A 13,387-nucleotide genomic window follows, 5' to 3' on the forward strand; every position below is an offset into this window, starting at 1 on the left:
TATATCTGCAGGCAGCCTGACCCAGAATGCAGCAAAGCATTCCTACTCTTGTATGCAAAAGCGAATGACTGTCCATAGGTGCTTTGAAGTGACAAAAAACACACTAGTAGTACCAGCTGTGGGCACCTTCCAGCGTTCTGAAAAATCACTGATTTCTGCCAAACACTGTGGCCTGAGAGCGAGCATCCGAGCATGAGAGATGATCACATACAATCTGCAGCAAGACAGAGAAGAACCAATGGCTAAGTTGTGATCATGTGACATTCAGCATTACATACTACTCACACTGCAAGACATCACTCGTTTATCAAGTTAAAATTTGTTAGAAATGTTTGCTCATCTTGTGGAACACTCACAGAACAAGTTCCTCACAAGCCAAGGTTTTACACACACCACAACTTCTTTATCCACTCATCAGTTGATGGACATTTGAGCTGCTTCCATAACTTGGCGATTGTAGATAATGCTGCTATAAACATCAGGGTGCATGTATCCCTTTGAATTAGTATTTTTATATTCTCTCGGTAAATACTAGTGGTGCAACTGCTGGATCGTAGGGTAGTTCTATTTTTAACTTTTCGAGGAAACTTCATACTGTTTTCCAGAGTGGATGCACCAGTTTGCATTCCTACCAACAGTGCAAGAGGGTTCCCCTTTCTTGACATTCTTGCCAACACCTGTTGTTTTTGGGTTATTGATTTTAGTCATTCTGACAGGTGTGAGAATTGGTAGTTTTGCTTTGCATTTCCTGGATGGTAAGTGATAATGAACATATTTTAATATGTGAATATGTTTAAACACACAAAACGTGTGTTTTGTTTTTGTGTGTGTGTTGATTTCAGCCATTTTGACAGGTGTGAGGTGACATCTCATTGCAGTTTTGCTTTGCATTTCCTAGATGGTGACGATGAACGTATTTTCATGTGTCTGTTGGCCATCTATATGTCTTCTTTGGAAAAATGTCTAATTATGTCTTTTGCCCATTTGTTAACTAGATTATTCATTTTTTGGATATTCAGTTTTATAAGTTCTTCATTTATTTTAGATACTAACCCGTTATCAGATATGCCATTTGCAAATATCCTCTCCCATTCTGTAAGATGCCTTTTAGTTTTGTTGACTGTTTCCCTTGCTGTATAGAAGTTTATTGTGATGAATTCCCAATAGTTTATTTTTGCTTTTGTTTCCCTTGCCTCAGGAGATGTATCTAGTAAGAAGTTGCTATGGCCAAGGTCAAAGAGGTTACTGGGATTTTAATGTCTCACAGTTAGGTCTTTGATCCATCTGAATTTATTTTTGTGTATGTTGTAAGAAAGAGGTCCAGTTTCATTCTTTTCCATGTTGCTGTCTAGTTTTCCCAATACTATTTGTAAAAGAGACTGTTTTTTCCCAATTGGATTGTTGAAAACTGACCACATAGTTGTGGGTTCATTTCTGACTTTTGTGTTCTGTTCCATTGAAATATGTGTTTATTTTTGTGCCAGTACCATACTGTTTTGATCACTACAGCTTTGTACTATAACTTGAAGTCCAGAATTGTGATGCCTCCAGCTTTGCTTTGTTTTTTCCAGGTTGCTTTGACTGCTTGGGATATTTTGTGGTTCCATACAAATTTTAGGATTGTTTGTTCTAGCTCTGAGAAGATACCATCAAAATAACATCTTTCCATTTCTTGTGCCCTCCTCAATTTCTTTCATTAGTGTTCTATAGTTTTCGGAGTACAGAACTTTCACCTCTTTGGTTAGGTTTATTTCCAGGTATCTTATGGTTTTTGGTGCAATTGTAAATGGGATCCATCCCTTTATTTCTTTTTCTGCTGCTTTATTGTCAGTATATAGAAATGCAATGAATTTCTGTACAATGAATTTATATTCTAAGGCTGTTGAATTCATGTATTAGTTCTTCTAGCAATTTTTGGGGTAGAGTCTTTTGGGTTTTCTGTATAGAGTATCATGTCATCTGCATATAATAGTGGAAGTTTTACCTCTTCCTTGCCAATTTGCTGTCTAATTGCTGTGGCTAGGACTTCCAATACTATGTTAAATAACAGTGGTGAGAATGGACATTCCTGTCTTGTTCCTGACTGCAAAAGGAAAACTCTCAGTTTTCCCCCATTGAGGATGATATTAGTTGTGGGTTTTTCATATATGGCCCTTATTATGGTGAGGTATGTTCCCTCTAACCCTATTTTGTTGAGGGTTTTTATCATGAATGGATGTTGCATTTTGTCAAATGCTTTTTCAATACACAACTGATTTTGGTATGTGGATATGACATCCTGCAACTTTACTTACTTTATTAGTTCTAACGATTTTTGATGGCGTCTTTAAGGTTTTCTGTATGTAGGATCATGTAATCTGCAAACAGAGACAATTCTAATTCTTTCTTTCTAATTTGAATGTCTTTTATTTTTCTTTAAAATTTTTTTTCCTTTTTTTAAAAATTTTATTTTTTATTTTTAAAAATTTACATCCAAATTAGTTAGCATATGATTGCTAGCAACAATGATTTCAGTAGTAGATTCCTTAGTGCCCCTCACCCATTTAGCCCATCCCCCCTCCCACAACCCTTCTAGTAACCCTCAGTTTGTTCTCCATATTTATGAGTCTCTTCTGTTTTGTCCCCCTCCCTGTTTTTATATTATTTTTGTTTCCCTTCCCTTATGTTCATCGGTTTTGTCTCTTAAAGTCCTCATATGAGTGAGGTCATATGATTTTTGTCTTTCTCTGACTAATTTCACTTAGCATAATACCCTCCAGTTCCATCCACATAGTTGCAAATGGCAAGATTTCATTTTGATTGCCGAGTAACACTCCATTGTATACATATACCACATCTTCTTTATCCATTCATCCATCGATGGACATTTGGTTTCTTTCCACACTTTGGCTATTGTTGATAGTGCTGCTATAAACATGGGGGTGCATGTGTCCCTTCGAAACAGCACACCTATATCCCGTGGATAAATGCCTAGTAGTGCAATTGCTGGGTCATAGGGAGTTCTATTTTTAGTTTTTTGAGGAACCTCCATACTGTTTTCCGGAGTGGCTGCACCAGCTTGCATTGCCACCAACAGTGCAAAAGAGATCCTCTTTCTCCGCATCCTCGCCAACATCTGTTGTTGCCTGAGTTGTTAATGTTAGCCATTCTGACAGGTTGAGGTGGTATCTCATTGTGGTTTTGATTTGTATTTCCCTGATGATGAGTGATGTTGAGCATTTTTTCACGTGTCAGTTGGGCATCTGGATGTCTTCTTTGGAGAAGTGTCTGTTCAAGTCTTTTGCCCATTTCTTCACTGAATTTTTTTTGGGGGGGGAGGTGTTGAGTTGATAAATTCTTTATAGATTTTGGATACTAGCCCTTTATCTGATATGTCACTTGGAAATATCTTCTCCCATTCTGTCAGTTGCCTTTTAGTTTTGGTGATTGTTTCCTTCACTGTGCAGAAGCTTTTTATTTTGATGAGATCCCATCAAAAATTTTTTTTATGTTTATTTACTTTTGAGAGACACAGAGTGTGAGTGGGGGAGGGGCAGAGAGAGAGAGGAAGGCACAGATTCTGAAGCAGGCTCCAGGCTCTGAGCTGTCAGAACAGAGCCTGACATGGGGCTTGAACTTGTGAACCATGAGATCACGACCTGAGCTCAAGTCGGACACTTAACTGAGCCACCCAGGCACCCCTGATTTCTTTTTCTTGCCAAATTACTCCACCTAGGACTTCCACACTGTGCTGAACATAAGTGGTTACAGTAGACATCTTTTCTTTGTTCCTGATCTTAGAGAAAAATCTTTCAGCTTTTTACTGTGAAGTATGTTAGCTGCGGTCTTGTCATATATGGCCATTGTTATACTGAGGTACCATTTTCCCTATACATAATTTGTTGAGAGTTTTTATCACAAAAGGGTGTTAAATTTGGTCAAATGCTTTATCTGCATCTACTGAGAGAATCATTTGATATCCATCCTTCATTCTATTAATGGGACATATCATATTTATTGATTTACACATGTTGAACCATTACTGTATCCCAGGGACAAATCCCACTTTATCTTGGTGTATGATGCGCAGTTGAATTTGGTTTGGTAATATTTTGTTGAGAATTTTGTATCCATGTTCATCAAGAAAAATGTCCTGTGATTTTCAGTTTTTGTGGTACCTTTGTCTGACTTTGGTATCAGGGTAATACTGGATGTGTAAATGAGTTTGGAAGTATCCCCTCATCTTCAATTTCTTGGAAGAGTTTGAGCAGGATTGTTATTAATTCTTCCTTAACTGGTAAAATTCATCAGTGAAGCGATCTAGTCCTGGGTTTTTCTTTATGGAAAGATTTTTAATCTCCTTACTCAAAACTGTCTAATTTTTCTATTTCTTCATGTTTCAGACTTGGCAAGTTGTAGGTTTCTAGGAATTTATCCAATTCTTCTAGATTGTCCAATCAGTTGGTGTGTAACCGTTCTTAGTCTTTTAATAGCCTTTGTATTTCTGTGCTGCCAGTTATGTCTCCTCTTTCATTTCTGATTTATTTGTTCCATCTCTTTTTTCTTAGTGTAGCTAAAGGTTTGTCAATTTTATCTTTTTGAAAACAAACCCTTAGTTTTGTTTTTCTATTGCTTTTCTAGTTTCTACTTATTTCTGTTCTGATCTTTATTTCCTTCCATTAACCCTGACCTTAGTTTGTTCTTCTTTTTCTACTTCCTTGAGGTACATATTCAGTTAGGTTTCAGATCCTTCTTTTTTCTTAGTGTAGGCATTTATCACTATAAAGGTCTCTGTTAGAACTGCTTTTGTTGTATCCCACAGATTTTGGTATGTTGCATTTCCATTCTCATTTGTTTAATGTTTTTTTACTTCACTTTTGATTTATTCCTTGATTAACTGGTTGTTTAGGAGTATCTGTTTAATTTCCACATATCTGTGGATTTTCCAGTTTTCCTCCTGTTATTGACTTCTAGTTTCATATCATTGTAATCAGGAAAGATACTTGACTCAATCCTCTTAAATTCTGTTTACTTGTTTTGTGAACTAACATATGATCTATCCTGAGAATGGTCTGAATGTGCTTCAGAAGAATGTCTGTTCTGCTCCTGTTGGATGGAATTGTTTTGTATATATCTGTTAGGTCCATTTAGTCTAAAGTGTAGTTCGAGTCACATGTTTCTTTACTGATTTTCTGCTGGATGATACACCCATTGTTGAAATAAGTACTGACATCCTCTACTTTTATTATACTGGTGTCTATTTCTCCCATTAGATCTGTTAATATTTGCTTTAGATATTAGGCTGCTCTGATGTTGGGTGTATGTGTATATATACATATATATACGTATATATATATATATGTATGTATATATATATATATATATATACATTTTTTTTTTTTACAATTGTTATATTCCCTATCTATCTTTTTATTTTGGGAGAGAGAGAGAGAGCACAAGCCAGGGAGAGGGGCAGAGGGAGAGAGAAAGAATGTTAAGTAGGCTCCACACTCAATGCTGAGCCTGATTCGGGGCTTAATCCCATGACCCCAGGATCATGACCTGAGCCAAAATCAAGAGTCGGACACTCAACTGACTGAGCCACCCAGGTGCCTCATACAATTGTTATACCCTTTGATGAACTGACTCCTTTCCTTATATAATGACTTTGTCTCTTCCTACTTAAAAGTCTAGTATTTCTGAGAAAAAGTATATCCTGCCCTCTTGGTTTCCATGTGCATGGAACAGCTTTTTCTTCATCCCTTCACTTTCAGCGTATATGTATCTTTATAGCTGAAGTAAGTCTCTAGAAGGTGGCATATAGCTGGATCTTGTTTTTAATCCATTTAGACACTGCCTTTCATTTGGAGAATTTAATCCAGTCACATTTAAAGTAATAATTGATAGGCAAGACTCACTGCTGGCATTTTGTTAAATTGTTTTCTGGCTATTTTGTAGTTCCTTTGTTCCTTCCTTACTATCTTCTTTGGTAATTTGGTATTATAGAGTCTCCAACTAAAATTATAGATTTGTTATTTTATCCATTCAGCTCTATCAGTTTTGTTTCACATATTTTGAAGCTCTGTTGTCTGCTGCATACACATTTCAGATTGCTAAGCATTCTTGGTGTACTGACGATTTTGTTATTATGCAGTGTTCTTCTTTGTCTCTGGTAATTTTCTTTGCTCTGAAGTGTATCTTACCCATAATCAATACAGCCATTCACATTCTTTCTTTAAAATTACCATTTGTATGGTATATCATTTTCCATGCTTTAACTTTCAACCTACCTATATCTTCATATTGGAAGTGAATTTCTTATAGATAGTATATAGTTGGATCGTGCTTTTATACCTACTCTGCCAACTGCTGTCATTTAATTGTTATAATTAGAATATTTACATTTAGGGGCAGCTGGGTGGTTCAGTCGGCTGAGCATCTGACTCTTGATTTCAGCTCAGGTCCTGATCCCAGGGTTGTGGGATCAAGCCTGACACTGGGCTCGGTGCTGAGCGTGGAGCCTGCTTGAGATTGTCTCACTCTCTCCCACGTGCCCCTTCTTTCATTCTCTCCCACGCTCCCCTTCCCTGCTTATGTGTGCACACGCACAAATACATGCACATGTTCTCTCTCTCTCTCTCTCTCTCAAAAAAAAGAACATTTACATTTAAAGTGAGTATTGATAAGCTAAAAAGCTTAAGTCTGCCATTTTATTATATGTTCTGTTTCCCTTTATCTTCCTTTGGGGTTACTTGAATATTCTTAGAATTTCATTTTGGTTATCCATACCTTTTTGAGTACTTTGTATAGTAGTGCACTTATCTTTTGACCAAGCAATCCCAATTCTAGAAATATGCCATAAAAATATACCTCCAACAATACAAAAATACATATATTCAGGGTTATTCACTGCAGCATTGTATGAATATCCACACAATGAAGTATGGTGCAGTTCTAAAAAAGGATGACAAATTTCCCTATACTAATTTAAATTGATTTCCAGGATATACTGTTTTAGTGAAAAAAGCAAAGTTGAAGAGAGCATTTATTGTATGATACACTTTATGTAAGAAAGAATTAAACATAACAAAAAATTATATCTATATCTATATCTATATCTATATCTATATCTATATCTATATCTATATCTATATCTATATATCTCTACACATTATAAGAAGGACAAACCAGAAACTAAAATACTGGCTACCTTGAGTAGGTGGAAAACAGGTAAAAAGAAGGAATGGAAATAGGGCATTAGGGGTAAGGAGAATCAACACTTTTCATTGCATACATTTTAGTACAGCTTTGACTCTTAGAACAAACAGTTATGTTTCATATACCTCCTTAAATAATTAAAACCAGGATTTGGAAGAACTCAAAATATAAAACAAACAGTAATGAATAACCTCAATGTTCTACAAATGAATAACCACACTGAAAGGAGTGAGGCAAAAAAGAACTAACCTAAGTGAGGAACTAATTTTTTTGGCTGAATACTATAAGGCTAAAGAAAAAAAATAACTTTATACTAATACCATACTCTAAATAAATTTTTTTCACAGGGGTATGGGTTAGCGGTTCTGACACCACTTTATGTGGATAGGATTTATAAATGACTAAACATATTATTCATAATGAAAGTCAGGTTTCTCACTGTCAGAAAGAATTTATAAATAAGAAAAAGGGAAGGCTAAAATAAACCTGTGGTGTTGGATTAGAATCAAGCTGTCAGTATGAACTCATGTTTTTTAAATATACATACAAAGAGAAAAATTTATGTTTTTTGTGTATATATGTATATGTCTATGTATATAGACACACATATATTTCCTATGTGTATTTTTATTTACATATTTTGTATACACATATACATGCATATATTTCCTAGCCCTGTCCACTCAGAAGGCCTGGCTGCAGTTATGCTCCTGTAGCAATGATCAGATCTTGGTCTTCGAATACCACTCTCCCATAAAAGGAACCAAAGCTCCTTGGAGAAGCTCCTTGGTTGTTGCCAATGTTGCAGGAGGAAAAACAGAAGATGACACTTAAAGCAACTTTATGGCTCCAAAAAATAAGAAAATGGTAGAAAAATGAACAGAATGTGATAGAAGGATATAGGAACTACCCTGAAGCACTTCCCAAAAGTCAAATCTGGAATAATTTGAGCAACAAAACAAATAATAATAGTATTAGATCATATATAACCCCTAAAATAAAAATAAAATAAAATGAGCTCATACTGATATAAATAAATGAAGAAATAAATGAAGAAGGGGCAGCTCTCCTTTACTCAAAATTCCAATTAAAAAAATGTAGAAGAAATAGGGAAAATACAAAATCACCATGGGGCAAATACCACAGTAGTAACTTCCAGGAAAGATCCCCTGATGAATCCTAGAATTAATGTGTAAAAGTTTGAGGAGGAACCAGATAATGTATAATGTTAAAGTCTCTTCCCCCAAATATTAATTACAAAGGGGCAAAGAGTATCTTTACATGTAGAAACCTGGCAGTTAACACTGTTTTTACTAAGTTATCAAGGTTAACTTATCTGAAATGTATTGGCACCATGTACCTCCTATGAGGATGCACTGAGACGTGTAGTTAATTGGGTTTTACAGTAGTGATTTCCTGGTTTTGATAACTGTACCATTACTATGTAGGATATTAACATGAAGGGAAGCTAGATGAAGGGTTCATGGGAAGTCTCTATACTAATTTTTGCAACATTTCTGTAAGTCTAAAATTATTTCAAAATAAAAAAAATTACTCATTAAATGTATGTTAAATGTCCTAGATTATAGACACACCTACATTCTCACTGATATCCTGAAAGTAAATGTTAGAATTTTTTTCTAGCAGCCTTATCTACTGAAAGTGAAAACCTTCCAAATGAACTATAAACTACCTAATTAAAAACTATAATAAAATCAAAGTATGAGTGTCTATTGAAACTCATTTCCCTAGGCCAGAAAAGGGTAATTATTTCAACAGGTGTCAGGAAAATACAAATATAAAATAATATTAATTTTTTTTCCTTCTGCATTGAGGCTGTATCCACATCCCCAACCATAAACTGTACCTTTTAACTACCAAGTTATTTTCCTAGTCTGTCCTTCATCAAATAGGTCACCAATGTTAATTCCTCTTAAAAATACTAGATAATTCTTTTGAAGTGGGAGCATACGAAGTAGTAGAGTATTTAAGGATACAATTTTCAAAATTACGGGTTGTAAAATAAACTACAAAAATATTTGTGAGATTGTGTCAATTTGAAAATTTGAAAACTAAGGCTGGTTTGTTCTGGAGTCTTCCTATATCAAGAGATCCTTTTCCCAGTCAGTGCCTGAAGGGTTGAGTTGTATAGCTGTTCTGGGTACCAGGGTACTATTGCTCCTTTTGAACATGGATGCGCACACTTCCCTTGTGCCAAATGCTACCCAATCTGGCAGCAGACTAACATCTGCTAGCCATTTCAGCTCTCCGTCATAGCTGCCACTGTCCAAAAAGCCAACTTGTTAGCATGTGGATCAGGAGAGGAATGACTTAATGTTCTGAAGAAAACATCGATGTACTCTAGTTATTATAAATGGATTTAATCCCAGAACTCTATGCTAGACATTCTTCTCACAAAAATTTATTTCCTAAGTAGTCCCAACACTTTATGTAGCCTGAAGAGTATTATAATTTTTATAGACAACATAAATTGCAATTATCATTAGTTAAAGAAATGAAACAACTCCCAGAACTTGAAGAAGTCAAATGTATCTTCAATGCTGGTGCTTCAAGGGACGTCCTATTACTTAGTAGAATCACTGCAATTCCCTATCTGTGTACCAGGACATCCAGGGCTAGACTATAGCAAATGCATAGGACCCTCACAGGTTATTGAAAATTTTTAAGAACCTTCTGTCAGATATCATAAAATTACTACTATTAACTTGTTTGCATCTAACTACGTAATAAATGTGACTATTAATGTACTTTTGGCCTACGGACACTATGAACCAAGGAAGTCAAAAGCTCTGTATTAGAAAATAATGAGAAATGAGATGACAACAGCTGTGGAAGCTGTATGAAGGAACTTTCTAGGTGTTCTCAAGGACTTTGGTGGTTAATACCATTTGTATTCTATCAACTATGATTTCATTCAAAAGTCACGGTTCTTTTAAACACAATATGTAATACTTTCTCTATGTATATAATGGTTTACTTAAAATTTCTGTAAAAGTCAAGGCTTTCCTTTTTCTCAATACAGGTACATTATGATACTGCTCATAATTATCATAGGTTTCCAAATAAAAAAAGTCTTGGGAGTCCTATGAGCCACATAGAGAAACTGAACAAGTGAGACACAGATGAAGAAGGGGATTAAAGTATTTTATTATAGCTAACATGAAAAGAAGTGAAAGAAAATAAAGGACGCAATTTATATACATAAAAGAGAGTGCAGTAAGTGTAATTAAGTAAGTTCTGAAACAAAGGATAAGAGATTCCTTTTACACTTGATGTGCAGGCATGGAGATGAATGAGGTCTGACAAAGATTTGGTGAGGCTGGTCAGAAGGGCTGTCTAGAGGCAGCCCGACTAATGACAATGTGACTAGCACAGAGCCAAGAGATGGGAGAAGGGCTTATGGTGGGTAACTACCCAGGTGTTTGAACAGTGGTAAGTGCTTTCCTTTCATCCTTTGTAAGTCCATAAGTATATATATTTAAATATATAAATATATAGAAAAAAATATATATAAATATAAAACTTAACCTTAATTATAATGACTTTTCTCACCTGGATTTCATTTCCAGAACTGCAGTTATTTCTTGTTGGGAAGCCTGTAGTTGGTATAAGAGCTTGATGATATAGTTAAAGTGTTCTGGGTCAAACACCATCCCAACTTCAACAAACTGTAGAAGACAAAAAAAAAAAAAAAAAAAAGAAAAAATCATTTTTATACAAATATGAAAAAGTTAAAAACCAGTATGTAACAATTAGGAGACTGGTGGACAAAATGAAATAAGCGGACAAGCAGAATTAAAATTCACTTAAAAAGTCTGAAGCATATATTCTTCCAATATTTGAGAACCAAAATTAGACACCCTACTTTAAGAATTTAAAGTGAAAATGAAAATAATTCTTTAATTCAAAACTTGAATATTCTTTCTGTTTTTCAAGTTATCTCAATGAATTTATCGTCCGTACATCTTGTTTTGTACTCATTTCATCTTTAGCATAGCACTGGTGTTTACACCTTATCCCAGATTGTAAACTTCCTGAGAAGTATCAAACCGAGCTTTTCTACAACTATTAGTGGTAATCAGTAATTTCTGGTTCAAAAAATTTCTAGGCAGGTAATTCTGTCAAGTTTTGTAAAGTGGAACTAGAGGCATTCACTGAAATATCTGTACATCTGCTAGAGTGGTTCCAATGCTGCTCCTTAAAGAAAATGCAGGCTTTCTTGCTGTTAGCCTATTCTGAAATGGATGGCCATGCAGTGCTAAATACCAGTAAGCATCCAAAAGTACAAATTTTAACATATTTTTAGGAAGCCATGAAAATTATTTTTCTTTTTGTTTAGTGTCAAATATAAAATTAATTCCTAACCTCCATGTTTTTCCCTATCTACTTCCTTTGTTTCGGTCATGATTTTCTATTTATATATTGATTTGCATATTTATTTTTGTTATAAATGACCTCAAATCTTTTTGATGAAGAGAGTTTTCTTTAATCATTTTTAAGGTATCAAGATGACTTCACAACTTAAAAAGAAGTCACCTGAAGTGCTTGGAATAATTTATTTAAGGGGAAGGCCTATCAGTCACTGGAGTCCGTTTATAAATCCTCTTTCAAGAGAAAAAGAACATTTCTGAAAAACAGAATTCTTTGGCATCAATAATGTGGATAAAAGGTGCTTTAAGAGTGTTAGTGGAAAGAATTATTTTCTTGGTTAGTCACTATCAGAGAATAAAAGAGATAAAATAAAGCATACCTTACAAAATATATCAATTAAAGCAGGTACAGCATTCCTTAATTTCATAGTTGCCACATGCTCAAATATTTTTAGTAATATTTTCAGAGCAGGCTGGATAAAACAAAAAAAATTACACTCATTTTCATGTCTTCTTTCTGTACACCTTAAGTTTCTCAAATTCGTTTATGCTGAAAAACACAGTGTTCTCTAGGAAGTATTTGACAACACAGAAATTTAACTAAATTATACAAACAAGAAACATAACAGAGAAGTTCACATATGAGTTAGAAAGTATATATTTTTAGGTTACTTACCAGCATTTTAACCATTATGCTGAGGTTCACTACCTGAAATACTTCTTTCAATAAACAATGTTTGAGTAAAGAATTTAGAAGGTCATTTAGCACTTGTAAATCAAAGTGTATACCTGGAGGAAACTTTCTGTAGTACTCCATAAACATGTTTACTAAAACAAACAAACAAAACATAAAAGTCATGTGCTGATTTTAAGATATTTATCTTTCCTAAATTAGGCAAATTTTCTATATTTAAAAATCAAGTAGTATAAATTTATTTTCTTGAAAGGTACATTTCCACATCAGAAATATTTGATGAAAGTAAATTAAAGCAGAAGTTAATAGCCACACAACATTTGAAATCAACGAGGCATATTAGGCACTAGACCGGGAGCTAACTCAATGTGCTAACCACACGAAATATGTCGAAGTTACCTCATATACCATGGTCTCAATATGAACTCTGAGGGAGCCATGCTCTCGGGGAGTCTTCAGGCCTGGCCTAGTCATGTATGAGAAACTGTGTAATTCGGGGTGGATGTAGACTATTCTGACACACACAAGAATGTCATTTTAACCCCACCAACATGTTAATCCTAAGGATAGTTTTTTTATTCCAGTTTATGATTATGAACATTCTACTAAAAAGTACAGATTAATTTCCTTTGACAGAGTAACTTCTTAATGTCAATTCCTTAATCTATTTTCTATACAACACTTAACCATTACATATTTTCCCCATTAATTTTAGGGATCATTCATTGATTATTTTTTCCCAATTTCAAAATTTCATAGGTCAAAATCTATACACCTTAGCTGAAACTGCCTTAATAAAAATTACTTTGGGCTTTACTTTTGTGTAATTATTTCTGCCCAAAATACTTATTACTATCTGGATCACTTGGTGATGCTTGGGAAAGTCAGTAACTACTGATAAAGTTCAATAGCATAATAAGAAAAAATAATTGTTGAAGTTACAATAACCTTTAACAACCTTAATATAATATAATAACATTCAGGTTTTCTTTTTTTAAAAAAAAATTTTTCTTAATGTTTATTTTTGAGAGAGAGAGAGAGAGAGAGACAGACAGAGAGGGAGGGAGGGGGAGGGGCAGAGAGAGAGGGAGACAGAATCTGAAGT

At 34.6% G+C, this 13,387-nt stretch overlaps 1 protein-coding gene across 7 annotated transcripts in view; it reads right to left on the reverse strand.

Moving 5' to 3' along the window:
• The window catches only part of TOPAZ1 (testis and ovary specific TOPAZ 1), a 99,925-nt gene that overhangs the window by 39,748 nt on the left and 46,790 nt on the right, over positions 1 to 13,387 (reverse strand). For all 7 annotated transcript variants that reach the window (XM_058729195.1, XM_058729191.1, XM_058729189.1 and 4 more), the window contains 3 exons: positions 12,265 to 12,416; positions 11,969 to 12,061; positions 10,771 to 10,886 (listed from right to left, as the gene is read on the reverse strand). In XM_058729195.1, the coding sequence (XP_058585178.1) occupies positions 10,771 to 10,886; positions 11,969 to 12,061; positions 12,265 to 12,416 (361 nt within the window). The remainder of the gene's footprint in view (positions 1 to 10,770; positions 10,887 to 11,968; positions 12,062 to 12,264; positions 12,417 to 13,387) is intronic.

The sequence above is a fragment of the Neofelis nebulosa genome, chromosome 5 (genome assembly GCF_028018385.1).
Source record: "Neofelis nebulosa isolate mNeoNeb1 chromosome 5, mNeoNeb1.pri, whole genome shotgun sequence".
Taxonomy (NCBI): domain Eukaryota; kingdom Metazoa; phylum Chordata; class Mammalia; order Carnivora; family Felidae; genus Neofelis; species Neofelis nebulosa.